At 42.2% G+C, this 27287-nt stretch overlaps 1 protein-coding gene across 4 annotated transcripts in view; it reads left to right on the top strand.

Annotated features, from left to right (window-relative positions):
* Positions 1 to 27287, top strand: part of ERC1 (ELKS/RAB6-interacting/CAST family member 1) — a 633604-nt gene that overhangs the window by 252858 nt on the left and 353459 nt on the right. For all 4 annotated transcript variants that reach the window (XM_032796761.2, XM_032796763.2, XM_075069542.1 and 1 more), the window contains one exon: positions 19821 to 20014. In XM_032796761.2, the coding sequence (XP_032652652.1) occupies positions 19821 to 20014 (194 nt within the window). The remainder of the gene's footprint in view (positions 1 to 19820; positions 20015 to 27287) is intronic.

Consider the following 27287-nt stretch of genomic DNA (forward strand, 5'->3'; position numbering starts at 1 on the left):
GTTCCTAATGTCCAACCTAAAAACCTTGCTGCAGTTAAGCCCATTGCTCTGTCTATCATTAGAGGACAAGTGAACAAGTCTCCCCTCCTGAATGACACCTTTTAGAATACCTAAAATGCTTCATTGTCGCCTCTCAGTCTTCTTTTGTCCACACTAAACAAAACCATTCTTGCAGCTTCCTCAGTCAGTTCTCAGAAATAACATTCTTATGCCTCCTGACCCCTCCAATTTTCCACATCGCTAAAACATCCCCGGACGACACACTCAGCTGACGGCTAACAGCGCCAGAGTAGAGCGCAGAAAAAGACGTCTCATGCGGCTCACTAACAACCGGTAAATGCACCCAGAACATTGCTCTTTTGCAACAGAATCACATGGTACTCATATAGCTGTGTCCACTAAAAGCCCCTAATCCCTTCTGCGTACCCCCTAGACATCCTCCCGTTGTATTTAGCTGATTGTCCTTCCCTAATGGAAACTTGCACTTATAACTTCACCAGTACTTCAACCATTCTCCGAATTTGCAGACATTTGAATTATACCTGTCCTCCAAAAGTGCAATCTCCATTTGATCATCTCAAACTAAATAAGCAAACTTTCTAGCCAACGTCTAATCGTTGATGAAGAATGAAACAGAGCCAATCCCAAAACAGACCCCGCGGAACACACCTTCTCTCTATCCCAACGATTTATCCCACAAAGAAAGCCTACATATTGGTTACACGATGTGCTTAAAATCCAGCTGCTCCTTCACCGTACCAAATCCCCTCCAAGTTTGGCAGAGATTTCCTTAATACTTGCTCCATTTCCGCACAGAATTAAACTAACAGCGAGTTCTGAGTTTTATTCCCTTGTATAGATAGCACAATTTGCCCTGCCATCTTCGGAATCTCTCCGTCCCCATACTTCCAACATATGCTAAGGCTGGATACCTCCCTATTACTCTGAAGTTCCAGGAGCATTTCATCAGGCCCGGTGGACTGCAGGTATCTAACTTTCTAAGTGATTTACTTGCTTTTTAATTCGATCTCGAACTACCCCTTCATAAGCTTCACTAGTAGGCATCCTCAGACTCTCAATGCAAAGCCGAAACAAGAACATAAGAACCCGCATTCAAGTCCGGTTCGTTCCTCCTTTCCTCACTGACATGGCACCCTACCTTGTCTTCTCTTGCTTCTAATGTGATAAAAAGTCTTGTTCCCTTACCCATAGCTATTTGACTCATTTGACTTCCTTTCTAACTTGCCCCTGCATCCGGGTTTTGCCCTATATCCATCCTTTTAACAACCTAGTGTCATTTTATATGACCCTTTTATTTTAGATCATGCAAGATCTCCTGTTAAGCCAAGGTAATTGCCAATTCATCTTTCCACATGGAATAGCTTGCTTTGGGCCCTAAAACCTGAAAACTGCTTCGCCTCATTGTTGTCCCTCATTCTGACCATGAGGCCTCCTTATCACTCTCTGAGCTTACCAATAATGTGCCTTCGAAAACTCTCCACAACACAGGGAGAGAAAAAAGAAGAGAAAAGGAAAAGAGGAAAAAAATGAAATAGAATAAAAAAAAAACAAAAAAAAAAGAAAAAAAATAAGGAAAAGAGAGAAATAGAGAGAAAAAAAAAAAAAAATAAAAGAAAGAAGGATGAAAAAAAAAAAAAGAAGAAGTAAGAAAATATAAAAATAAAAAGAAAATAAAAAAAAAAAAGAAAAAGAGTAAAGAACAATAAAAAAACCATAAGACAGAAAAAAAGAGAATAAAAGAAAAAACCAGAAAACAAAAAAAGATGGACAAAGAAGAGAAGGAAGGAGAAATAAGGAGAAGAGAAAGAAGGTAATCCAAAACCAACCACAGAAAAAAAAAAAGATATAGAACGAGAGAAAAAAAAAAAGAAGAAAAAAGAAAAAAAGGGAAAAGAAAGAAGGAAAACAAAAGGAAAAAAAAAAAAAAAAAAAAGCAAAAAAAAAAACCAAAAAGAAAACAAAAAAAAGAAAAGAGACAACAGAAAAAAAAGAGAGGAAGAATAAAAAAAAAGAAGAAAGAAAAAGAAGAAAAAAAACGAGAAAGAAAAAAAAAAAACAACAGATAAAAGAAAAACAAACAAGAAAAAAAAAACGAAAAAAAAGAAAGAAAAAGAAAAAAAAAGAAAAAAAAACAACAAAGAAAGAAAAAAAAAGAGAAAAAACAGAAAGAAGGATGAATAAGCGATTGAAAAGGGAAGAAAGAAAAAAAAAGAGAGGAAAAAAAAAACAAAAAAAAAAACAAAGAAGAAAAAAGAAAACAAAAAAAAAACAGAAAAAAGAAAAAGAAAAAAAAAAAAAGAAAAAAAAAAGAGAAAGACAGAAGAAAAGAGAAAAAAAAGGAGACTTAACCTAGCATCATATAATTCAGATGTATATCTTAGAGACTTGTACACTAGGGATGACTCTTCTAACATCTATAACTTAGTTTGGCTCCTTAGAAGATGACCACAATTGCTCACCACTTTATAAGTTTCCAAAATAAACGATAGAGAACATTCGTACCTCAAATATCCCATTAGAAAAGAGAAATTGAAAGAGTGACCGGATAAACTAAAGTCCCAAAGATAACACTATTACAACGGTGTATTTCATGGTCTTTTAGAAAGCTGGTTATAAGTTGTTAGATATTAAAAAATCGAAATACCTATTTGTTTAAATCATGAAATGCAATTCTTCTTATCAGGAAGGTGCAGAAAAAGAGATAACATATATATTTTATTCTATCTACTGAATCTCTCTAATTAAAATTAATTTCTACTTCCAAGGAACATAAATCAGAAAAGAAAAAAAAAAAAGTCCTTTTTTATATCCATGCAAGGTAAACAAAGCACATACTACGTGTCACAGGATGTCAGGAAAACAAAAAAGTGACACAAATTGATGTCTTTCAGATCAGCCCTCACTAAGCTAACGGCTTCTATGAACACTTTTTATGTTCTATTGAACATGCTTAAGTGATTCCATTCTCTCTTACACAACACTCTTAATGGTTTGAGCAATTAAAGTACCCATTACATAAGTGAAGAACAAGGATCTGTAATAAATAAACCAACACTATTGTTATAGGATGTTTTCCATGGCAGGGACTACAAACAAATTCCCTTGTTCACTGAACTGTATGTCACAAAAAGCTTCTGGAGTCTGAGCTTAGGTGCTAATCTCAGAAAGAGATACTGTTTGAGAGTAAGATTACAATTTAGGAAAAAAAAAATCATTCCTCTGCAAAGTCTGGACTAAAAGGTAATGGAAGTCCAGCACAGGAGACCTTCTTGGTCAGGAGTAGACTTTCCTTTCCAGGCCTCTATAATGAACTGTTTCACTCCTCACATTAGTCTTAATTTGTCCTGCGAAGTGCCTGTCATCTGCTCCTGACCGCATCACCAACACTGATCAGTGTCCCTCACACAAGGACATGAAGCTGACAAAACTCATGCTTAAAACTACTACACTTAAATTAAGATTTTAAAATAATGGTAGTGCATGCATCATTATCCTTACTATTGAACTAAAGATGATATCCAGACGATGCACTCTTTCATGGTTCTTCACAATCTCCATCTAGTGGTAAACATATTGAGCAGATTTAACAGCTCTGTCAGTTCCATAAACTGAATCATCATCTGGTTTCCAGAACATGTATGAATATTTAAGATACTGATACATCTGCCATGAAAAAAAAAAGGTAGCAAACCGAAGGCCACTGCACTCAGAGCAAGCCTCACTCAGGGAGAGGGGAGGGATTGATTCCATAGCTGTGTTTCTCTGGGGATTTACAAAAGAAGGAGAATTTTAGAGTCATCGTAGGGTCTCCACAGGACTCTAAAAATGCAGGTTGCATAGGGTTTATCCTGAATCATGGCTACCCATCCCCTTATGCAAGATAACAGTCCACTTCGGAGAAACTTAACACTGTTGGATTTCTCTAGATTTGGTTCAATGTCTCTGCTAGGCATCCTCCACCAGGAAAGTTTTCCACGCTTCGGTCTCTCTGCCGTCTGCCAAAACAGAAAATCCCTAGTCAGTCTGGACCCATAGCTAATAAAAGAGCTAGATGTTACCAATGCTGGTTTGCAAGTGTATCATTATCTAAGAGAAGTCCACTGAAATTAAAATGATGCAGAAATAAAGAGATGTGAACAAGAATAATTCCACAATGAAAGGTTTGACAGAATAGTGAGAAAAAAAAAATCAAAAAATGAAATAGAAAATAATAGGCTGTTGGAAACTAATAACGAAAACAAGCGAGTCAAAAATCTCAATTATTATTTTACTCTTACTATTAAGTCTCACTGTCAAAACAGTGCTGGAACTGAGGTGATAATGTAAATGCTGCACACCTAGCACATTAAAATACTTTTACTAACTAATCCTCACAAACATTCATATAAAAATTAAGATAAATATTACTAAAGAAACAAAAGAAAAATCGCCACAAAAGCAGTGTTATGTCTGTCTGTTAAACTGGAATTGTTAGTTGCCACATGGGGCTGTGTCCTAGAGTAAAAAAGCTTCAGTGATATAATAAAACTTAAAAGCAAACAATTCATACGTCATCCACATAATTGTCGCCTAAATCAAACGGTAGGGAAAGTGAGGAAAGAAAGGATATAAGTGACAATGGCCAGTTACAAAGGGAATTAGTAATCAGAGTTAAGGAATATAGCACTCAACCCATGGAAATCGTTGGCTGGATAATCCTCGACAATGCCTCTGTAACATCTCGGATACGGGCCCCCAGCAGGCAGCATACCTCCCGAGATGAAATGTCAGGGCGACAGGTGGGCATCTCCATCCCCCTCAGCAGAAAGTCTCCAACCACCACTACCCTACGTTTCCTATTTGCAGTAGTGGCAGCAGACCTCCCAGCCTTAGGAGTATGGGGCTTCTCCTCCTTTACTATAGGGGGTGATTCCTTCTCTCCTGTATCAAGAAGAGCATAACGGTTACCTATTACATGGCAGGAGGGTTTGGAGCAGGAGTGGAGCACTGCCTGCTACCAGAAGTAACCAGCTGCGAGTGTCCACCCTGAGACATCTCCTCCTCCACCAGTGGTGTGTCAGCAGTCCTGTGTACTGGGACAGCTACCTCAGCTGTCTCCACATGGACACTGTGGAAACACATGGTTTCTATTTGTTTCCTCAACAGTTACTCTATTTTGTATGGATTCTTGTTCTCTTTCTGGGTAATAACAATAGTTAGCCAATGCAGTTATTTTCATAATCATTGTATCCTTATTTTTCAGTAATGGTCCTGTGACTATACAGATCTCTATATTCTGAACACTCTGTTTCCTCTACCGTCATTCACTCCTGTACTGAGAACTATTGAGCTGCTTGCCAACAATACAGACAAAAAAAAAAAAGTAGGAGGACAAAGTAGTACAGGAGCTTCTGAATGCTGAAAGGGCACCATGGCCTCTCTTGAGTTTGCATTCCAATGAGTTAGGCTTATGGACTGGGTCTCCATTTTTGCTGTGATGAAGGAAGCTGAAGTGTCAGGGTAGGTGATAAGCCATATGGAGCCCTGGTCCAAAAGTTTCTCTTCAGAATTGTTTGCCTCTGCAGAGCTGTGCAGTAGCACCTTTAGGAAAATTTCATTTTCAAATATATATGCCTCCCTCCTACTGGGGGATTGTTCAAGTGATAATCTTTTCCTCTTAGTTCTGAGTGTTCTCTTTTCCAGCTTCTCCTACCCTCTTGCTTTTCTCCTCTAGTATGAAGTGCTTTTGTCAGCTTGGGGAGACCTAACAATAGAATCAGCTCCAAGGAGGAGCAAATCCTCTCCTACAGTTGTTGCCAGTCAGGGGCGACTCTAGGGTTTTTGCCGCCCCAAACAGGCTTCCCTTGGTGGCGTGCCTGCGGAGGGTCCGCTGGTCCCGCGGCTTTGGTGGACCTCCCGCAGGCGTGCCTGCAGAGGGTCCTCTGATCCCGCGGCTTTGGTGGACCTCCCGCAGGCGTGCCTGCAGAGGGTCCTCTGATCCCGCGGCTTTGGTGGACCTCCCGCAGGCGTGCCTGCAGAGGGTCCTCTGATCCCGCGGCTTTGGTGGACCTCCCGCAGGCGTGCCTGCAGAGGGTCCTCTGATCCCGCGGCTTTGGTGGACCTCCCGCAGGCGTGCCTGCAGAGGGTCCTCTGATCCCGCGGCTTTGGTGGACCTCCCGCAGGCGTGCCTGCAGAGGGTCCTCTGATCCCGCGGCTTTGGTGGACCTCCCGCAGGCGTGCCTGCAGAGGGTCCTCTGATCCCGCGGCTTTGGTGGACCTCCCGCAGGCGTGCCTGCAGAGGGTCCTCTGATCCCGCGGCTTTGGTGGACCTCCCGCAGGCGTGCCTGCAGAGGGTCCTCTGATCCCGCGGCTTTGGTGGACCTCCCGCAGGCGTGCCTGCAGAGGGTCCTCTGATCCCGCGGCTTTGGTGGACCTCCCGCAGGCGTGCCTGCAGAGGGTCCTCTGATCCCGCGGCTTTGGTGGACCTCCCGCAGGCACGCCTGTGGGAGGTCCACCAAAGCCACGGGACCAGCGGACCCTCCGCAGGCAAGCCGCCGAGGGAAGCCTGCCTGCCATCCTCGCGGCGCTGGCAGAGTGCCCCTCGCGGCTTGCCGCCCCAAGCATGCTCTTGGCGTGCTGGGCCCTGGAGCCGCTCCTGTTGCCAGTGCATATCTTCTCTGCTTACAGCCACTGAGTCAAGAGCTTTTTCTGCTCTCAGATAACCCTATTTGAAAGGGGCCCGCTGACCTTGGTGAAGAGAAGAATCCTGCAGCAGCTGGTAGCAAAATTCCCCCTCCAGAGAGCAGTTTTAGAGGCTCTGCACCAGAGGAGAATGCTAACACTGGCTCTGTGGCAGGAAAATCCCCTCCAAAGTAAGCAAGTCAATGCCTTGGTCATACTCCTGAGATTCTCTTCAGCTATGCTGTCCTTGCTTTCAGTTAAAGGATGTAATATCTTTCCAGGGAGAGAGAATATGTGAAGTGTTCATCCAATTTGTGGGTTTCGTAAGATCTGACTCAATTGAGCCTGACTTGTTCTCTAGGGCTTTTCTTTTTGTGAAAAAGAGTTTACTGTCATGACTAGAATCTTACAAATACACTTGTAGATTAGAAGAAAAGTGTTATATTTCATTCACAGCTGATTAATATTCAATTTCAGTAATAGTGATTCATTTATTAAAAAAGAAACAGGCCTAATGTGCTTGGTTCAGCAACCCAGGAAAGAAAGCTAGAGAACGGTTACCAGGGAAATCAGGCTTTCTGTAATTTTTCTTTTCCATCAACTGTGTTCATCATTGCTTTGTTATTCTTCAAGATAATTTCCTGAACTACCTACCTATTTGATAATTGATCTAAATGAGGCTGTGGCAAACTCAGGACAGTTGGCTACCAGGAGAGGGGTAGTAATTGGTCCCGGAAGGCTTAGCCTAGAGGAATCAGGTTCAGCTGGGACAGGGGTTAGGAGGGACCTAATCAGGTTCAGCTGACTCCAATTGCTGGTGACCTTTTTAAAACCTTCATGGCAGGGAAGCAGGGGGGGGAGAAGGAGAGAAGCAGAGTAGCTGCCAGCAAGTAGGGGCAGCTAAACTCTGAGGCTGTCCTGGGAAGGCAGCTTGCAGTCTCCTCAGAAGGAGAGGAGACTAGAGCAAGGGGCTGGCTGAGAAGGGATCAGCCAGACCCTGTGAGATTGGGAAGGGTTTTTTTTTTGTCTTTGTTTTTTTTACCAAGCCTGTGCCTCCAGGGCAAAAAGGAACTGTGCCACCAAACGGATTGAGGCAGGTAACTTGTGCACAGAGGCAAGAATAAAAGTCCCCCAATTGTTAAATATTTGATATGTCATCAGTAATCCTGAATGCATCATAACAGCAAGTGGTGAGGGTGAGTAGAAACAGCTGGAAAAGAGGAGGGAAGAGTGAATATTATGAGAAAGCCTTGAGCTTGACAAGCCAAAGGATTAAGTGGTCCAAAATTTGTATATTCAATTGGTCTAGGATTTTGTTTTTTTTTTTATTTTTTTTTAGTTTTTTTTCTTTTTTATTTTTCTTTTTTTTGGGGGGAATCAACACCACAACTTAAGTGTTGTAATAAATGAATGTGTTTACATCTGTCTTTAAATTGTTTTTTGTTGCATCCTTTTTCTCTCACACTCTTCCTTTTTCCAATTTCCCCCTTCCTTTCCTATCTTTTTTTCTCCCTTTAGCATCCTGAGTTTTATTGAGCCATCCATCCAAGCCAGTAAGTCCCCTGGCAAACAGGAGGGCCATTGCAGCCCCATTTTGTTTTTTATGTGTTGCATGAATATTCACTTGTGCCTTCATATTGTGGATTCAACAACACAATTTTTGGTGAGATTTTTGGGAGTGTGTATAGAAAATAAGGGGAGAAGGGAATTTCAAATAACCTGAATAGCTGTGCTCAAATAGCCTTGGAGATGCTTGTACTTGTTTTGCTACTTTTGCTTAGTTTTACTTTCTATTTGGGCAGTTTGATGTCGTGCAACCTTTCCGTTTCCCTTCATGTCAGTTGCTTGTGGTATCCGTAGCATTTCTATCACCTTTACTGTCTGTGCATTGTCACAGCAAGATTGCAATAGAATAGAATAGGCCTCTTGTGGAAAAAAACTTTCTGGTTAATCACTCACATCAGTGCATTGAAAGATACTGATTAAGTTGCAGTAAGGAGGTATGTTACTAAAGTACTTGGATAACCAATTGTTCTGCTGATGCTATATTGGTTTAGCTATGTCCCAATTATTGAAGCCCCTCTGCTTGAAGTTAGTAAGGGTATGTCTACACTAGGAAATTGGGTCGAATTTATAGAAGTCAATCTTTAGAAAGTGATTTTATACAGTTTCATGTATGTCCCCGCTAAGCGCAGTAGGTCAGCGGAGTGTGTCCTCATACTGTGGCTACATCAACTCATGGAGTGGTGCATAGTGGGTAGCTATTCCACAGTTCCTGCGTTTCCGCCGCCCATTGGAATTCTGGGTTAAGCTCTCAATGCCTGATGGCAAAAAAACATGTCGCGGGTGGTTTTGAGTACAATGTTGTCAGTCACCCCCCCTCTGTGAAAGCAACGTCAGACAATCGTTTCGCTCCTTTTTCCGTGTAGACACCATACCACGGCAAGTATGGAGCCTGCTCAGCTCCAGCCTCAGCTCACCGTCACCGCTGCTGTTGTGTCCTGGTGCTACTGGCAGCAGACGGTGCAGTAGGTCTGCAAACCATCGTCATCCACTGCTTCTGCTGAAACTCTGCTCTCCTGCTGTTGTAAATGAGCTCATCTCAGTTGAGTAAATGATGACTGAGCTCAATAGAGTAAATGAGCTCAGTCATCCACTGCTTCAGCTACACTCTGCTCTTCTGCGTGCCATGAATCCACCTCCCAGGTCCTCTCATCATTTGGTATAAGTATCTATTCTCGTGGCATCCGTCATCATCCACCGCTTCCGCTGCTGCAACTCTCTCTCCTGCAAGAAGCCATACCACGGCAAGCATGGAGCCTGCTCAGCTCCCACTGCTGTTGTGAGCATTGTAAACACCTTGCACGTTATCTGCAGTATGTGCAGAACCTGCAAAAGCAGGCGAGGAGCGACGACAGTGCGATCACGATAGTGATGAGGACATGGACACAGATTCTCTCAAAGCACGGACCCTGGCAATTTGGCCATCATGGTGGTAATGGGAAGGTTTTGCTGTGGAACACTGATTCTGGGCCCGGGAAACAAGCACAGACTTGGTGGGACCGCATAGTGTTGCAGATTGGAATGATTCTCAGTGGCTATAAAACTTTCGCTATGCGTAAAGGCACTTTCATGGAACTTTGTGACTTGCTTTCCCCTGCCCCTGAAGTGCAAGAATACAAGATGAGAGCAGCCCTCACAGTTGAGAAGCGAGTGGCGATAGCCCTGTGAAGCTTGCAACGCCCAGAACAGCTACTGGAGTCAGAATCAATTTGGAGTGGGTAAATCTGCAGTGGGGGCTGCTGTGATCCAAGTAGCCAACGCAATCACTGAGCTGCTACTATCAAGGGTAGTGACTCTGGGAAATGTGCAGGTCATAGTGGGTGGCTTTGCTGCAATGGGATTCCCTAACTGTGGTGTGATGATAGACAAAATGCATATCCCTATCTTGGGACCGGACCGCCTTGGCAGCCAGTACGTAAACTGCAAGTGATAGTTTTCAATGGTGCTGCAAGCACTGGTGGATCACAAGGAATGTTTCACCCACATCAACGTGGGATGGCCAGGAAAGGTGCACGATGCTCGCATCTTCAGGAGCTCTGGTCTGTTTGAACAGCTGCAGGAAGGGACTTATTTCCCAGACCAGAAAATAACTGTTGGGGATGTTGAAATGCCTATAGTTATCTTTGGGGATCCAGTCTTCCCCTTAGTGCCATGGCTCATGAAGCCATACACAGGCACCCTGGACAGTAGTAAGGAGCTGTTCAAATGTAGGCTGAGCAAGTGCAGAATGGTCGTAGAATGTGCATTTGGATGTTTAAAAGCCCACTGGCGCAATTTACTGACTGGGTTAGATGTCAGCAAACCCAATATTCCAATTGTTGTTGCTGCTTGCTGTGTGCTCCACAATATCTGTGAGAGTAAGGAGTAGACGTTTATGGCGGGGTGGGAGGTTGAGGCAAATCACCTGGCCACTGATTACATACAGCCAGATACCAGGGCGATTAGAAGAGCACAGCAGGGCACCCTGTGCATCAGAGAAGCTTTGAAAACCAGTTTCATGACTGGCCAGGCTACGGTGTGACAGTTCTGTTTGTTTCTCCTTGATGAAAACCCACCCCCTTGGTTCGCTCTACTTCCCTGTAAGCCAACTGCCCTTCCCGCCTTCGATCACTGCTTTCAGAGGCAATAAAGTCATTGTTTCAAAATCATGCATTCTTTATAAATTCATCACACAAATAGGAGGATAACTGCTTTGCATCAGAGACTTTGCTTGTTTTTTTTATATTAATCATATTTTTAAACCTCTTAGAGAAGTGAGATCTCTACTAGTTTTGACAGTGTTTAGTGAAATCTGTTTGTATTTGTGTATAAATACAAACCAGAATTATTTTTGTGAGGTTTCAGGCTGTTATTCTTGGTGATTGTACACATATACAGTCCACTGCAGGTGTTTGCGATTTGGGTATGGGACACACACTGGGATCCAGTGAAAGTAAGGGTCAATGTCACCAGCTCTGTTGAAAACAAATTTTTGCCAGCAGTACCACCAGGCAGCTCTTGTGCTTCTGCTCTCCTCGTGCTCCTGCTCTCCTCATGCTCTTAGACAAGGGCATAAAAAGGGCATGTCCACCTCTTTCCGTTCATTTCTTTCTCACCACTTGTAGGTAGGGTTGGAGCTACCTGTAGTATTTGCTTTGACTTGTAGACTTTAAGGTCAGAAGGTACCATTGTGATTATTTAATCTGACCTCCTGCACATTGCAGGCTACAGAATCTCACCCACTCCTGAAATAGCCCCATCACCTCTGGCTGTGTTACTGAAGTCCTCAAATCATGGTTTAAAGACTTCAAGTAACAGAGAATTCCCCACGGACATTTGTTTAACCTGCAAGTAACTTGTGCTGCAGAGAAAGATGAACCCCCGCCCCCATGGTCTCAGCCAATCTGAGCTGGGGGAAAATTCCTTCCTGACCCCAAATATGAAGATCAGTTAGAGCCTGAGCATGTGAGCAAGACCTACCAGGCAGATACCTGGGAAAGAATTCTCTGTAGTAACTCGGAGCCATCCTCATCTAGGGTCCCATCTCCAACAGTTGGGAATTTTTGCTACTGGCAGTCATTGATGCACCATATGCCGTCATAGACAGTTCCATCATATCATCCCCTCCATAAACTTTTCAAGCTCAGTCTTAAAGCCAGTTACGGTTGTTGTTATTTTTTTTGCACCCACTGCTCCACTTGAAAGGCTGGTTAGAAACCTTTGTCTAATTTCGAGCCTAAACTTGTTGATGGTCTGTTTATAGCCATTTGGTCTTGTGTCCACATTGACGCTTAACTTAAATAACTTCTCTCCCTCCTTGGTATTTATCCCTCTGATGTATTTATAGAAAGTTATTATTTCTCCCCTCAGCCTTCTTTTGTTTAGGCTAAACAAGCCAAGCTATGAGTCTTCTCTTATACAGTAGGTTTTTCTATTCCTCAGATCATCCTAGTATCCCTTCTCTACACCTATTCCAGTTTGAATTCATCTTTCTTAAATATGGGAGACCAATATCAAAATGAGGTCTCACCAGTGCTTTGTATAATGGTATTAACACTTCCTGTCTCTAACTGGAAATACCTTGCCTGATGCATTCTAGGATTGCATTAGTCATTTTCTACAGACACATCACACTGTGATCAACTACTACACTCAGGTCTTTCTCCTCCTCTGTCACTTCCAACTGATAAGTCCCCAGCTTATAGCAAACATTCTTGTTTTTAGTCCCTAAATGCATGAACTTTCATTTTGCACTGTTAAATTTCATCCCATTTCCATTAGTCCAGTTTACAAGGTCATCCACATGTTCTGGTAAGATATTCTGGTCCTCCTCTGTATTGGCTATACCTCCCAATTTTCTGTCATCTGCAAATTTTATGATTGTACACATATGGTACACATACTGTGGGACCATGCAGGTACCCATATGCCAACATTTTTATGGCTGACTTAGAATAACGCTTCCTTAGCTCTCGTCCTCTAATGCCCCTACTCTACTTGTGCTACATTGATGACATCTTCATCATCTGGACCCGTGGAAAAGAAGCCCTTGAGGAATTCCACCATGGTCTCAATAATTTCCATCCCACCATTAACCTCAGCCTAGATCAGTCCACTACACTACTGTGCTATACCGGAAACCTACTGACCACTATACTTACCTACATGCCTCCAGCTTCCATCCAGGACATACCACACAATCCATTGTCTGCAGCCAAGCTCTAAGATACAACCACATTTGCTCCAGTCCTCAGACAGAGACAAGCTCCTACAAGATTTCTATCAAGCATTCTTAAATCTACAATACCCGCCTGCTGAAATGAAAAAACAGATTGACAGAGTCAGACGAGTACCAGAAGTCACCTCCTACAAGACAGGCCCAACAAAGAAGATAACAGAACACCACTAGCTGTCACCTTCACCCCCAACTAAAACCTCTCCAGCGCATCATCAAAGATCTACAACCTCTCCTGAAAGATGATCCCTCACTCTCACAGATCTTGGGAGACAGACCTGTCCTCGCTTACAGACAACCCCCCAACCTAGAGCAAATAGTCACCAGCAACCACACATCATTGAACAAAAACACTGACCCAGGAACTTATCCTTGCAACAAAGCCCGATGCCAACTCTGTCCACATATCTATACAAGTGACATAATCATAGGACCTAATCACGTCAGCCATATCATCAGGGGCTCATTCACCTGCACATCTACCAATGTGATATATGCCATCATGTGCCAGCAATGCCCCTCCGCCATGTACATTGGTCAAGCCGGACAGTCTCTACGCAAAAGAATTAATGGACACAAATCTGAACGCATCAGAATCATAACACTCAAAAACCGTAGGAGAACACTTTAACTGTCTGGTCATTCAATGACAGACCTGCGGGTGGCAATTTGCAAGAGAAAGCTTCAAAAACGACTCCAGAGGAAACTGCTGGCTGGAATTGATATGCAACTAGATACAATCAACTTAGGCTTGAATAGGGACTGGAATGGTCTGAGCCATTACAAACATTGAATCTATCTCCCTTGTAAGTATTCTCACACTTCTTATCCAACTGTCTGTACTGAGCTATCTTGATTATCACTCTAAAAGTTTTTTTCTCTTACTTAATTGACCTCTCAGAGTTGGTAAGACAACTCCCACCTTTTCATCGCTCTCGTATGTGTATATATATCTCTCAATATATGTTCTATTCTGTGCATCCGAAGAAGTGGCTGTAGCCCAAGAGCTTATGCTCAAATAAAATTTGTTAGTCTCTAAGGTGCCACAAGTGCTCCTGTTCTTTTTACTAAAAGGTTCGATTCACCTATTTACGTTGCCAAGGGGTATATGAAAAACACCCATCCTCAGCTTTCTGGTTTAGCCAATCTAACTCCTAATGACTACAGCGGCTCCAATCATGGGAGAATTACTCTCAGGAGGAGTGAATTACCTATGCTGATGGGAAAACTCCTCCGTGGCCTAGGTAGTGTCCACACTGAAGCACCTTACAGCGGCAAGAGTAGGCAACCTATGGGCACGCATTTCTGAAGGCGGCACGCGAGCTGATTTTCAGTGCACTCACACTGCCCGTCTGGCCACCGGTCCAGGGGCTCTGCCGCATTTTAATTTAATTTTAAATGAAGCTTCTTAAACATTTTAAAAACCTTATTTACTTTACATACAACAATAGTTTAGTTATATATTATAGACTTATAGAAAGAGACCTTCTAAAAAGGTTAAAATGTATTACTGGCACACGAAACCTTAAATTAGAGTGAATAAATGAAGGCTTGGCACACCACTTCCGAAAGGTTGCCAATCCCTGCACTACAGCAATGCAGCTGCAGTGTTTCAAGTGTAAACAAGACTTGAGGTGCGCCACTTCTCGAGGCTCCTCCAATGGCAAGGAATTGATTAAGAGAGATATATGCAGAAGATTCCAGCAAGTGGCCTGCACCCCAGGCAGAGAGAGGTATTGGAAACTGCTAAGGCCAGATCTTCGCTATCTGGTATAGTTCTGGCTCTTAGAACTCCCATTGACTCATAAGTAGCAAGAACTAGGTTTGGTGCTTAGGTGTTTTACATGATGAAGACCTTATTTGCAAGCTGTCTTAAGCAGGGATCTGTGTGTGAAGTATTAATCAAATTAAGAGTTGACATTCCATAGAAATTGTATAAGCCTGGGTGAATGCCCTTTACTCTCCTTTCCAGTATCAGAAAATATTGTATTAATATTTGTGATGAGAGCATGACTATTTCTAGTTGACTCAGATTTGTATAGTATCTTAAAGCTGAGCTGTGTGTGCAGGTAATATGCATGCAAGAGGGATAGTTTTAAGAACTGCAGAAGTATGTAACATGCTAGTGTTTTGGCAGATGCTTCATTTTTTCGAGAGCAGCTTTCCATGAAGACTTAGTGATCTATGGTAGGAGTAGGTTATTAAATTGGGCTTCTGGTGCATATTTTTATGTGTACGCTTAATGGCCAAGCCTTTGTTTTATTTAAATAGCTGTTTTCACTATGCCAAATTTTGGTGTATTTACTATCTTGAGTTGTTAGAAAGGATGATAAAATACATGTACTCCAAGGGCAGTGTTAATTTTCTTTTTATTTGATTTCATATTAAATAAACATCTTACGCAGTGCTCCTTGTTAATTATCCCTTGTTTTAATATTCTTTCTCCTTCTTCCATACCTATGAACTGTTTAAAAATATATATTTAGGGGTTTTGTTTGTACTGGTGGCGCACATCTACACAGTACCTTGATATTGGTGCTGCACATAACAAAATTCATTATGTACATAGATGGAAAATAGCAGAGGGGACACTGGAGGCACTATACTTGGAGAATTTGTGCAGGGTTCAAATACTACATTGAAGAACTATTTTTATTTTAAAAAATCAATGTAACAGCAGGAAAAGATGATATAGCAGAAATATATAGAATGTGCAACATGACCAGGTTAATTTGGCAATAGAAATTTCAACTTTTGTGCATTTCACAGGATTATAGAATAGTAAAGCTGGAAGACACATCAAGAGATTATCTAATTCATACTCCTATGCTGAGGCAGGATCAAGCACACCTAGACCATTCCTGATAGGTGGTTTTCTAACCTGTTCTTAAAAACCTTCAGTTATAGGTATTCTACAACCTCTCTTGGTGTAACCCCGTACTTAACTATCCTTATAGTTAGAATTTTTTTCCTGATATCTAACCTAAATCTCCCCTGTTGTGAGCTGACTAAGTTGATAACTTCTTGTCCTAGATTTAATGGGTATGGAGAACAATTGATCACCATCCTCTTTGTAACAACCTTGAACATATTTTTGATATTCTTTTTTAATGTGCATCATTCCTGTTTCATTAAATTTAAATGCAAAAAACTGTCCAAAGAAGGACAGATAATGAAATTTCTTGTACTTAATGTTGATGTTTGAGTCTCAATTAATGTTTGAAATTTGCACCTCAATGAGATGATGAAATGATGAGAAGATGGAGTGGAAAGAGAGAACTTTCTTCATCTTTGAAGTGAACAGCATGGGGGAGAAATAAGGCCTGGTCTGCATGCAGTTTTTGTACTAATTTAATGATTTTGGTTAGGAGTAGTTTTTTTTGTTTTTTTTTTTAATCAAAATAGTTAAATTAGTAGAAACCGTAGTGTGGACACAGTTATATCAGTGTAAAGGTACTTATACTAGTGTAGCTTATTCCACTAAATGTATAACTTTTAAGGGTTGTACTGCATTAACTATACTGGTTTCAAACAAATATAGTTAAAGCGATACAAAAATGTTGTGTATTCAAGCCGTAAATTTCAACTTTTGCAGCAGGTACTGTTTTTGCATGAAGATTCTGTTCTTCAAAGCTGGGTTAACAGGATACCAGCACAATTATTGAAGTTAGCTCTTCCTTGGTAATCAAAGAAGACAATTATTTTAAAATCAAAGTTTAGAATTTGCCAAATATTGCATCGAGCAAAAATTATGGAAACACCATAAATTCTTGGGATAAACAATATTTTAACACCCATGATTTTCTCCTGTTGATTGTTCCTAAAGTTAAAGCACTGGGGCTTTTTTCCAGTACTTTGCTGTTTTCTTCACTGAGCTATTTACAGTAGCCATAATGGAAAGCGTACCGGGAGCAGCTTGAGTGCAGCATATCCTGTGTCAGCTGAGTCATTGATAAGGCCTGGGAGGGAGAATGTGAAGTGATCTATCCACCCTGAACAAAAAAAATATTTTTAGTTACTTTCAATTTTTTATAATCTGGTCAGTGTTTTTTCCCTTCACATTTGCTTGTGAACATGCTCCTCAGTGAAGATTATCTAGATGCCATTTTAAAGCTATTTTTGACTCCTGTGTATGGGAGAAAATTTGTGGTAATTTTTGGAATTAGGAGAAAACAGGGTGTTTTTTATTGTTATCCTTGCATAACTCAGATAGCTATGTTCAAACTGCCCCTACAAAACTCACCATTGAACAGAGATGAAACTTCGTTGATTTTAGTCCAAAAGCAATGTTCAAAAAAGTTTTGTGTGTGAAAATGAGTCTATAAATAAAACTGTTTTTGCAATGTTTGTATTGTTTGCTATCATACAACTGTGATAATGTGAGTTAAATTTTGACAAATGGGCTAGGAATTGCACATTTAAAAAGGAGAAAGACTGTGTTCTCATTAATACTTGATCATCCCTTTCTTTCAAGTATCTGAGTGCTTTATAACTCTGAATGTTATCCCCGTTTTTCCAATGAGAAAACCCTGACAAAGAAAGATTAAATTACTTTTCCCATCTTTCACAGCAAGTTGGTGTCCAGAATAGAATCCTTATGTTATTCCAAGTCTCTAAATCTGACTACCAAACCATGCTGCTTCTGGTACCCAGGCACAATGGAGGAGCTGCCTTAATGCCTTTATTACTGTGTTCCATTGTACACTGATGATGAAATTAGTGGATTATACCTTAATGGTACATTTTTTGCTTCTTTGTATATTATAGGAATTGTATTGTATATAGCTGAATTTTTTTTTTCAGTCTTAAAAGTGTGGTGTTGAAGGATGCCCCATAGTGTTAAATTGGGATTATAGCCAATTTCTGCTCTTCTAGATCTTTATGCAAGTTTTTAAAAAACCTAAATGCATTGGCTTTCTCTCTTGTATGATAACTGAATGCAGTAGGATTTAGGACATAGTCACATAAAATGCATTGTCTGTGTAACCCACAAATCAGACCAAAACCAGTCAGTAATTCATAACCACAAACTGGTTTTCAGTTTCCACAAGATCACATGCCATTTTCATTGTGTGTGATTGAGAGTATCTTACATACCAACATTCTGTGTTATGTGTCTTTACCTGTAATGAATATAGTATAGAATTAGAGGGCTGTTTACACTATACAAGAACCAGACACACTGACTTGTTCCATATTCTAAAATGGGAAATGTACTTCCTTCTTCTTTTGGTAATATCTCTTGGGTAATTGTCAAGATACTTTTATTAACACAGAATAATATTAAATAGGAGAGTCCTAACAGTAGATCTCCATTAGCCATTATAGCTTATTTGGGATGAGAGAGCTCAGTTATCTGGCTAGCAGCCCAGTTTTACATTTTTTCACATTTCCTGATTATCTGATTATGTATTTTGGATTACTTTAAAGGGTCTGGAGGAGCATTTGTTAAAACAAACATTTTGAGAGGTTGGGGATGCAACCATATTCAGCTGGGAAGAATTCAGGCTGTGTCTATGGCGAAAAATCAGGCTTAACCCACTACTGTCTTATTGTGGTCTCTCCTAGGACGCATTGCTTATAGTACCTTTTATGTTTGCTCTATCAGTGTATTTGCTCCTTTGGAAGCAGCAAATTATAATATTGACATTTATATGCTGCTGTAGTTACAGCCTTGATTACATTTAAAAGTAGCTCTTGGACTCCCACTGTAATGGGTTTAGGTTTGCCACACTTTGGGTCAAAATCTTGGCACCTTGTCAATCCCCTTTCCACAGTAGTGCAAAGGGAATTGAAATATCAGCCATGTCATAGGTGTTACAGTGTGCTCTGGTAGTCTTGGCTGGCAGAGCAGCTTTTGGGAAACTGTGATCCAGTGGAGCAAGTTTGACCAGGCCTGAAGCTGCTTTTACTTACATCAAGGACTAGTTTAGCATCCAAGGTCAAGGAAGAGTAGAAAGATAGCATAAAGATGACTAGGTCATCTCCACCTACGTCCTTCCAGATATGCTGAAAACTATCCTGTGTTAACTGGAAATCTAAACCTTGGTTTGTTAGTTTAAATTCCAGTATGTATATCCATTTCCTTGTATTTTTACCACACTTGGGAACTGTTGGATTCAGATTCACTCTATTAATAAGCTAATGACTTTTCAGTGGAACAAGGTTTAGTTCCAAATAAACTCATTGCACTGTTCCTGTACACAAAGCAGTGGAACTAGGCTCTTTGCTGGGGTCGCTTTGTCCTGAGCCTTCTCATTATAGTGCTTCTCTGTGCGCTCAAATGTAGTTTCTAGAAGTCCTTATACTTTATCTCTCCAAGACCTAAATATACTCTCAAGCACATTACTTTTTTATAAGTATAATTATATTCCTTGATTCCGCACCCCCCATCAATATCCCATTATCCTGCACTGTTTTTGTTCCTCATGAAGAGATCAGCTTCAGTTTTTATTTTTAAAGAGCACAGTTAATGCTGCTAACAGCGTCAGATGCAGATTAGGCTTCTGTTTGTAGATTTTTGTTGGGATGCTGAAAAGATGGGGCTAAATAGCCATATATTTGGAAAAAAATAAATTTTGAAATTATTTGTTTTCTTTCTGAGCTGCCAGCATGGTGCAAATTTAAATGTCAAAGCTCTCTTTAAAAAAACCCATACAAAATATCTATTTCATTATTCATCTCCTATTAACTATCCCACTGATGTAACGTAACTTACAGGAATTTGGTGCCCATGACGTTTTCCATTTTAATGGATGAATTTATCTTTTAGAAGTAGCTATTTGGGTACTTTGTGCCCTGCAATGATTGTGAATATGTTATACATGTGTGAGACATGGTTCTTGAACTGATTTCTTTGCAGGCTCATGAAGCTACACTGGAGGCCAAGGCCAGCCCAGAGCTGAATGACCGATTCCAGCAGCTGGAGCGGGAGGTGGCATTGTACCAGGAAGACACCAGTAAGGCTCAAGCTGAAGTGGATCGTCTCCTGGAAATCCTGAAGGAGATGGAAAATGAAAAGAATGATAAAGATAAAAAGATAGCAGAACTTGAGAGGTAAGAGGGTTGTATGGGTATAAGGGAGAATTGGGGCTGAAGGAAGTGGAAATTGATTATTCAATTTCTTCTTTTCTCAGTAATCCTTAAGAGCCTTTGTTGGGAAAATCTGCTCTGGATTTTGCTTCTTTGATCCTTGACCTCAGTTTGTTAAACGAGTTTAAAGATGCCTGGCTGCAGTTCTCTGACTGGATGTTAAGAGAACAGAGCTAATGCATCTGAACTATAAGGGAAAAGGAGATGGGAGGAAAAGTTGCTGAAATCATTGTGTTCATTGAGGAAGAGAAATAAATGAAGTTTATGCTTCTGGTTAATAAACTGTTGAAATATGACTGACCTCCAACCCAGACTAGGCAAATAGACTTTTAGGGCCTAGAATGCTAATTGTTGCTGCAAGTCCCTTTGACAGATGCAGTGGAATTCCATGTACTCATAGAAACAGAAATGAACTCCAAATATGTTCCCTCTTCTTCATGTAAACTGCTTTTGTCCAAACCATACTTAACTTCAGCACTTTTTTTCAGTTATTTCTCTCTCTCTACATTGGCGCCATGGTGCTTTATTTTTCTAAATTCTATTCATTTTCGGATTGGTGAGTTGTGTCACGTGTGGTGTTGCCACTGGCCTTTGGGATCAGAATCACTAGCAATAGTTTTCGTGGAAGGCATGGAAACAGCTTCTGTCTCAATATAGTCTCTTCTCTCTCTCAGCAAAATGTCAGGATGGATACTCCAGAGGGAATTCTGCGCCACTGCACATGTGCAGAATTTGTTTCCCTACAGATTTCTTTGCTTCACCGCAGAAAAATGACTTTCTGATGCAGAAGCAAAAGGAAGCCACAAGAGCGTATGTTTTGGGTGCTCAGGGCAGCCAGCAGAGGGATAAATCACTGTAGGTCAGGAAGCAGGACTGGGGAAGATCCAGCTGGTGGCTCTTACCCTGCGCTGGGATCAGCTGCTAGTCAGAGCTGGGCTGGGGAGGACGAGACTTCCTCTTATCCTGCATGGCATCCGGGGCCGGGTCAGACCCACCCACAGATTTCTCCCCTGGCTGCAGGAAGCTCTGCAAACTCCCCCGCTTCCTGTATCTGTCTTTCCTCAGCTGCAGGGGGAGGCATCCCTCTACAGGAATCTGCCCCCCTTAATCTGCCCAACCCCTGTACATCCAGAGCCTCCTGCCGAGCCTCACCCCCCACACTCAAACCCCCCCACACCTCGATGAGCCCCACTCTGCCTGAACGTGGATCACCCCGACAAGTCACCCACATCTGGGTCCCCACCCCACTGAGCCCTGACCAGTTGAACCTGGATCCCCACCCCACTGAGCCCCATTCCCCCAGCATCTGGACCTCCCATTGAGCCCCTCACACCCAGACCCCCCTGCTGAGCTCTATCCCCCCACACCCAGACCACCCCACCGCTGAGCCTCAGCCACCTTCACCTGGACACTCTTGCAGAGTCTAATTACTGTTGCACCCAGAACCCACAATAAGCCCCTGTACGTCCAGATCTCCCACTGAGCTGCCTACAGCCAAATTGCCCCACAAAGAATCCTCTCAACCCACACCTGGATCCCCCCACATTAAGCCCCTCCACACTTGGATCCTGCCTTGTTGAACCTGCCTGCCCACACCTGGTGCACCTGGCATGGAGGGAAAGGGCCCTGGGATGTTTCTAGGGCAGGCCCAGTCCTTGTACTGTGTCTGGGTTGGGTGCAGCCTCACCGCTGAGTCCATATCCCAGGGGGGGAGCTGTGTAGTGATCTCCAACCTCTGTGCAGCCAGTGGCCTGTGCTTCTCAATGCCATGATGGAGCCTCCACATTTATTTGACAAATAAAATTTGCAGAATTTTAAATATTTTGGCACAGAATGCCCTAGGAGTAGATGTAAAATAAGTAAGGACAGCAATGTGTTACTTTCTGACCTTTCATTTTGTAATGTGCCAAGCACCTTTTGGGGCTTTTTAAGCTCTAATATTGAAAATAACATATATTTTATATCTGCTTTGATAGTCACTTTGAAAAACAATTAGCCTGGGGGAACTAAATGGAAATTTGTATTTTTCACAAATGCTATGTGGCATGTTAAACACTTTTTTTGATACTAGAATGGATTCTGTACGTTATCCCATCAGGATTTAACTGCATTACATTCAGTGTCAGGAAAACTGTACAAATTGAGGAAGAGACCTGAGCAGAACTTTCATTTGTAACCTCACTAAAGCCATGACTGAAGGGCCTTTCTAGATCTTCTTGCTGGTGTTACTGTTATTTGGGCATGGGAAGCCTCTTCCTGCATGTCAGACCACCCATGCCAATCTGGGACTTCGATCTAGTTCTGAGAGACCACTCTTCAAAGCCCATCGCAACTTGCTCTCTGTTACACTTGTCCATGAAGACCGCATTTCTAGTGGCCATTACCTCAGCACGAAGGATAGGGGAAATGGCAGCGCTGATGACATACGGTCGTTTTTAAAGACAAAGTCACATTGAGGCTGCTTCCCAAGTTCCTTCCCAAAGTAGCCTTCATCTTTCATATGAATCAGCTAATTCACAAAAACCACATTGTGATAACAGGGAGGCGATATTACATATGCTACATGTTAGAAGAGCTATAGCTTTTTATTTGGACAGGACTAAGGACTTTAGGAAGTCTCCTAAACTCTTCCTTTCATTTGCAGAAAAATCAAAAGATTCCACAATATTAGTTCAAAGACTCAAAATGGGTCTGTGGTTGTATTAATCACTGTTACCATGCGTGCATCTGCTGCCTCGGTTGGGAATCCACATGCCCTCCACCAGATCAGTTTCTACCTCAGGTCTCTTAAAATGTCCCCATCTCAGAAATTTGCAGGGCAGCAACCTGGGCCTGTGCCCATACATTCTCAGAACACTTATGTGAACAGTTGAGACTCAGTCTCTTAATGCCATCTTCGGCTCCACAGTACTGTCTTCAGTAACAGCCTCCACTCCAAAGCCTCAACCCTACGTGGGGGATATTGCTGTAAAGTCATCTACAGCGGAGCATCCATAGGGACACTATTCAAAGAAGAAGAGGAGGTTACTCACCTTGTGCAGTAATCATGATTCTTCGAGATGTATTTCCCTATGGGTGCTCCACAGTCTTCCATCCTTCCCTCTACTTTGGATTTATCAATAAGGAGCTCTGTGGTAGAGAATGAACTGAGAGTGGTTCATTCACACAGTGCTTGATAGCTTCGAGGCAGACTACAAAGGGGTGGGGAGTGGGGCATACCTGGGCCGAAAGGACACTGCTACCTAAAATCTCCAATTAGGGGCTCAAATACATTTATAATGGAACACCCATAGGAGGACACATCTCGAAGAACCATTGTTACTGCACAAGGTGAGTAACTTCCTCCTTCATGTACCCAACACCAGAGAATTCTTGTAAGCAGTCTCTTTTGGTCCACATCTGCTCCCCTGCTGTCGTAATACTCTACACCTAGGACATAAGGGGTGGGATGGACCAACTGCCTCTTCAGTTCCTTCTTACTGCTGCATGGTTTGAGTCAGAACTTTCTATGTCCAGAGCCTCTCCTTTATTCGCCAGTCTTGTCTTCAAACCTGTTAAAATTTCAGAGTTTGTTTTATCTTTGGTCGACATAGAGAGGTCCCCCTATCAGAGAGAAGCGCCTCTCCTACCATGGCGCCTGACTCAGGAGTGAGAGAGATTACATCGATGGACCCTCTCAGGGCTGCCAGAAGAGTAGGGAATGCTCTCATAAGCAGAAGAGCAGATCCTCCTCTAAGTCCACTCCAAAGAGGACAGATCTGATACTGTCCATGTCAGGCAAGTCTTCGCACTCGGCCCACAAAGACATAAAACATCCTAAGTCCCCAGGACAAGATAAAAACTCATAAGAGCAAGGCTCTATTTGTACCAAATTGCATGATCCTACACTCTCTCAGGTCAGGTGGTGGACCCCAAGCCTTGGGTCCAGTGATACCCCTTGCCTCCATAGCCCATCTTCGATTTTTCCTACGGGCCCTACCGTGGACCATGGGGCCCATATGCATAATACCCAGGGTCTGTGTTATCTAATACTGAGTCATACCATCCCTACACTCTGAGAGAACAACTGGAGATTTCTCCTGATCCTGTTGAAGAGGAAGATAATGAGCTGGCTTCATATGTCCCACCAGTATTGACAAAACTGTCTTCTTCATCTCCTGATGAGGTGGTTGCTCCAGCTTCACTGTGCCCTTTTGATGACCACAAACAGTTCCAAGACCTGCTACATAGAGTGGTGGAGGAATTCCAATTTTTCCTAGCGGAGGCTAGAGAACACACAACACAAGCTCCTAGACATCCTGCAACCCACAAGATCCAGCCAGACAACACTCCCAGTGAATGAAGCAGTATTGGCACTAGCAAGGAACATATGGCAAACACCAGCAACCTGTGCCCCTACCTCCAAGAGGGCTGAGAAGTGTTACTTTGTCCTGGCTAAGGGAGTGGAGATTCTGTGTACTCACCCTACACCAAACTCCCTAGCTGTTTAGACTGTCACACAAAAAATTTAGACAACAGCACCCAAGAGCCACCCCTTCTGATCAAGCCAAGCCTTTGGACCTACCGGGAAGGAAGATATTTATATCTACTAGCCTCCAGTTTAGAATATAGAACTATCAAGTGGTGTTGGCTAAGTATGAGTTTCTAAAGTATCCAGAATTCCTAGATTTTAAGGCCAAATTCCCTCAGAGGGACAGGCTCAATTTCAGGCCCTTATTTATGAAGGCAAGCTGCTGGTGAGAACCATGACTACAGTCTTCAGGGTTTCCCAGTGAGTTCCAGAACACTGTGGAAGATTTGCCCTTTAACAAGACTGACCTTTTCAATTAAAAGACTGATAAATCTTTGCACTCACTAAAGGATTCTAGCGCAATCCTCCACTCCCTGGGTATATATGGTGTCCCCAAAGAGGAAATACCATGAACATCCCTATAAACCAAGGCTTATGCCTCAACATTTTTACCAGCAGCAAGCCTATGAACTGTCCCATAAAAGACAAGGTGCACAAGCCACAATATTCTGCACCTTCCACACTGACCACATCAACCCAGCTTTACCCCCAGCCAGATGATAGTTTTTATGTGATTCTTCTGAGTTGTGAACCACTATTGATGCCATCTTCACCCAGTCCTCACATAACCTTTGGTTGCCATCTAGCATTCTTTTCCCACAACTGGAGTGCAATAACAAACAGGTGGGTTCTGGAGTTCGTTCATTCTGGCTATATCATCGAGTTTCTCTTTCTATCCCCTCCAAAATCCCTTCTCTGTCCCTCTTCAGGGACCTTTCTCATGCAGAGATTCTCCTCCAGGAGGTAGAATTTCTCCTCTGTCAGGGAATATAGAGCAGGTACTTCTTCAACAAGAAGGAAGAGGGTTCTATTTGAAATATATCTCAGGTCCCAAAAAGAAGGGAGCGTGGAGACCTAGTCTCAACCTGTGATGGCTCAGTGTTCTTATTTGTAAACAAAAATTCCATATGGCTACACTGGTATCAATAACACCTTCCTTGGAAAAGGACACAGAGTTCACAGTTATCAGTAGTAAAAATGCATACTTCCATATGGGTATTCACCCTACCCCCAGAGGATTCTTCAGATTTATTGTGGGTCCCAAGCACTATCAATGCAAAGTGCTCCCATTTGGTGTTGCAAGTAAATCCAGAATCTTCATGAAAGTGTTTCTAGTAGTAGCAATGCAGTTCATTGTCTTCATTGTCTTCCCATATTTAGATGACTAGCATCTAACTGGTCCGACACTCCTAGAAGCCCTTCCATGAACCTCATTGATGCTTCATCTTCTGTCATCCCTAGGAGTCTGGGTGAATATGAAAAAGTCTATCCTGACCCCAACAGAGTGTAGAATTGATAGGAGCAATCTTAGACTCAGGGTGAATGCTTATCTCCCAACGGACAGATATCACACCATTAACAACCTGATAGACTAGGTTATGCTCAATATCAGTTTGGGTTTGCCTTTATCTCCGGGGCACCTTGGCTGCATGTGCTTATGTCACACCATTCACAAGACTCCACTTCCATTGCCTGCAGGCTTGGCTCCGAACAGTATATATACCAAGTAAGCACAGCATGAACACCATAGTGACAATTCCTACCAGGGTGAGGGCCTCGCTAACTTGATGGAATGGTCCCGGACAAGTATATGTAAGTGTTCCTTTCGTGTCCCCCAAACCTAATAAGACAATAATTAGAGATGCCTCCCTGTGAGACTGGGGAACCCAGATGGACAGTCACATGGTGGAGGGTATTTGGATATGCAGAGAGACCAGAATGCACGTAAATCTTGGGAGACAGGCCAGTCCTTGCTTACCGACAGCCCCCAGACCTGAAGCGAATACTCACCAGCAACCACACAACAAAAACACTAACCCAGGAACCTATCCTTGCAACAAAGCCTGTTGCCAACTCTGTTCACATATCTATTCAGGAGATACCATCATAGGACCTAATCACATCAGCCACACTATCAGAGGCTTGTTCACCTGCACATCTACCAATGTGATATATGCCATCATATGCCTCTGCCATGTACATTGACCAAACCGGACAGTCTCTATGTAAAAGAATAAATGGATGCAAATCAGACGTCAAGAATTATAACAATAAAAAACCAGTTGAAGAACAACTTAACCCCCTGCACTGATTACAACTAAAAGTCACAAATTAAAACAAAAAAACTTCAAAACAAGCTCCCAACGAGAGACTGCGGAAATTGGAATTCATTTGCAAATGCGACCCATAAATTAGGTTGAATAAAACTGGGACGGATGCCATTACAAAAGTAAAACTATTCCCCAAGTCTTATCTACCCTCCTCGCCCTTTTCCCCGCCCCCAGTTCCTTACATCTCCTTGTCAAATGCTGGAAATGGACCATTTTCATTACCACTACAAACAGTTATTTTTCTCTCCTGCTGACAACAGCTCACCTTAACTGATCACTCTCCTTATAATGTGTATGGTAACACCCATTGTTTCATATTCCATGTGTGTATATATATCTTCCTTCTGTATTTTCCACTACATGCATCCGATGAAGTGAGCTGTAGCCCAGGAAAGCTTATGCTACAATAAATTTGTATGCAAAGCATTCCTACCATTCATTCAGTTTCACCATACACTCATAATATTGGACAGAATAAACAAATTTTACATAAGTAATCAGGAAGAAGCATGATTAGTCTCCTTGTGTATGGCAGTGATCACCCTATGGAACTAGT

The sequence above is a fragment of the Chelonoidis abingdonii genome, chromosome 1 (genome assembly GCF_003597395.2).
Source record: "Chelonoidis abingdonii isolate Lonesome George chromosome 1, CheloAbing_2.0, whole genome shotgun sequence".
In the NCBI taxonomy this organism is placed as follows: Eukaryota; Metazoa; Chordata; order Testudines; family Testudinidae; genus Chelonoidis; species Chelonoidis abingdonii.